The sequence below is a fragment of the Numida meleagris genome, unplaced genomic scaffold, assembly GCF_002078875.1.
Source record: "Numida meleagris isolate 19003 breed g44 Domestic line unplaced genomic scaffold, NumMel1.0 unplaced_Scaffold609, whole genome shotgun sequence".
In the NCBI taxonomy this organism is placed as follows: Eukaryota; Metazoa; Chordata; class Aves; order Galliformes; family Numididae; genus Numida; species Numida meleagris.
The window spans coordinates 10034-12312 of NW_018364824.1; the positions used below are offsets into that span (position 1 = coordinate 10034).

At 62.4% G+C, this 2279-nt stretch overlaps 1 protein-coding gene across 2 annotated transcripts in view; it reads left to right on the plus strand.

Annotated features, from left to right (window-relative positions):
• Nucleotides 1–2279, plus strand: part of LOC110391896 (zonadhesin-like) — a 16936-nt gene that overhangs the window by 7669 nt on the left and 6988 nt on the right. Inside the window, exon 2 of one of the 2 annotated variants that reach the window (XM_021383857.1) lies at nucleotides 113–2198. In XM_021383857.1, coding sequence (XP_021239532.1) covers nucleotides 113–2198 — 2086 coding nt within the window. Of the gene's footprint in view, nucleotides 1–112; nucleotides 2212–2279 lie in introns of both variants that reach the window. The other variant, XM_021383856.1, reaches the window with a different exon arrangement.

Consider the following 2279-nt stretch of genomic DNA (forward strand, 5'->3'; position numbering starts at 1 on the left):
TGTAGTGACATCCAGTGTTCCAAGGGGATGGTGTGTCAGACGGTCAATGGTTGGCCACAGTGTGTTCAACCCAAGGTGGCCCCAAGGCAACCTTCTTGTGTGGACATGCAATGTCCTAAAGGGACATCGTGTAGGATGACGGATGGGTGGCCCCACTGCGTGCAGAACCAGGCCTCTTGCCAGGATATCCAATGTCAGAAGGGAACCGTGTGCCAAGTGGTGAATGGTTGGCCACGCTGTGTCCAGACAAAGACTTCCATCAGGAGACCTACTTGTAGTGACATCCAGTGTTCCAAAGGGACCACGTGTCAGATGGTCAATGGTTGGCCACAGTGTGTCCAACCCAAGGTGGCCCCAAGGCAACCTTCCTGCAGGGACATCCAATGTCCTAAAGGGACATCATGCACAATGACAGATGGGTGGCCCCACTGCGTGCAGAACCAGCCATCCTGTCAGGATGTGCAGTGTCAGAAGGGAACTGAGTGCCAAATGGTGGATGGATGGCCACGCTGTGTCCAACCAAAGACTTCCATCAGGAGGCCCACCTGCAGTGACATCCAGTGTTCCAAAGGTTCTTTGTGTCAGACGGTCAATGGTTGGCCACAGTGTGTTCAACCCAAGGTGGCCCCAAGGCAACCTTCTTGCAGGGACATCCATTGTCCCAAAGGGACATCGTGTAGGATGACGGATGGGTGGCCCCACTGTGTCCAGAATGGTCCCTCTTGCAATGACATCGTGTGTCAGAAGGGAACTGAGTGCCAAATAGTCAACGGTTGGCCACGGTGCATCCAAAGCAAGACCACCGTGAGGCAACCTTCCTGCCGGGACATCCAGTGTCCCAAAGGGATCACGTGCAAGATGCTACACGGGCAGCCCCAGTGCATCCATCGCCAACCCTCCTGCGGTGACATCCAGTGCCAGAAAGGGACAGCGTGCCAGATCGTGGATGGGTGGCCCCAGTGCGTCCAGCGCGGCCCCTCCTGCGCTGACATCCGCTGCCAGGTGGGCGCCGTGTGCCAAATGCTTGACGGGCGCCCGCGGTGCGTCCAAATGAAGGTGCCCCCGAGGCAACCTTCCTGCTCGGACATTGTCTGTCCCAAGGGCACAGCCTGCACCATGGCGGAGGGCAGACCCCGCTGCCATCCCAGCCAACCCCTCCTCCTCACCGCATCCCGAGCTCTCCCTGCTCCTCTCCCCCCAACCCCCCCCGAGGTCTCCGTTGTCCCCTCCCCGTGCCACGGCGCCAGCTGCACCGGCGTCCCTCCATCCTGCCAACACGTCACCTGCCACCCCGGCACCGTTTGCACGCTGCTGCACGGCCGCCCCACCTGCATCTCCCGGCCTTCCTGCAAGAACCTCCGCTGCCAAGCGGGCACGGGCTGCAAAATCGTCAAGGGTTGGCCCCGTTGCGTCCGCATCCCGTCCTGCGAGGACCTGCAATGCCCGAGCGGGACGGCGTGCCGGGCGGTGCGAGGGTGGCCCAAATGCGTGCGGATGGCGAGGAGCGCACCGGCGACATCCTGCTCCGACAAGGCTTGCCCCCCGGGCACGGCGTGCCGCATGGCGGAGGGCGTCCCCCATTGCGTCCCCCAAGGCCCCAGCTGCGCCGCGGTGCGTTGCTCGGACGGGACCACGTGCCAGATGCTGGGAGGTCGGCCCCAATGCGTGCCCGACTCGCCCGACTGCAGCACCGTCCGCTGCCCCGCCGGCACCGCGTGCCAACTGGAGGGCGGCTGGCCAACCTGCGTGCCCAACAAGCCGTCCTGCGGCACCGTCCGCTGCGCGGCGGGGACCACGTGCCAAATGGTGGACAACTGGCCCAAGTGCGTCCCCAACAAGCCGTCCTGCAAAGAGGTGATGTGCCCGGCGGGGACCGCGTGCCGAGTGGTGGACGGCTGGCCCAGGTGCGTGCCCAAGAAGCCGACTTGCAAAGAGACGCATTGCCCGCTCGGAACGACGTGTCGGGTGGTGGAGGATTGGCCCAAGTGCGTCCCCAAGGAGATGTCCTGCAAAGAGGTGCACTGCCCGCCCGCCACGACCTGCAGGATGGTGGGGGATTGGCCCCAGTGCGTTCCCAACAAGCCGTCCTGCAAAGATATGCGTTGTCCAGTCGGGACGACGTGCCAATTAGTGAAGGATGGGCCCCAATGCGTTCCCAACCCGTTGTCCTGCAAAGATCTTCCATGTCCAACTGGGACGACCTGTAGGATGGTGGACAACCAACCCAAGTGTGAACCCAACAAGATGTCCTGCAAAGATTTCCCATGTCCAGTTGGGAC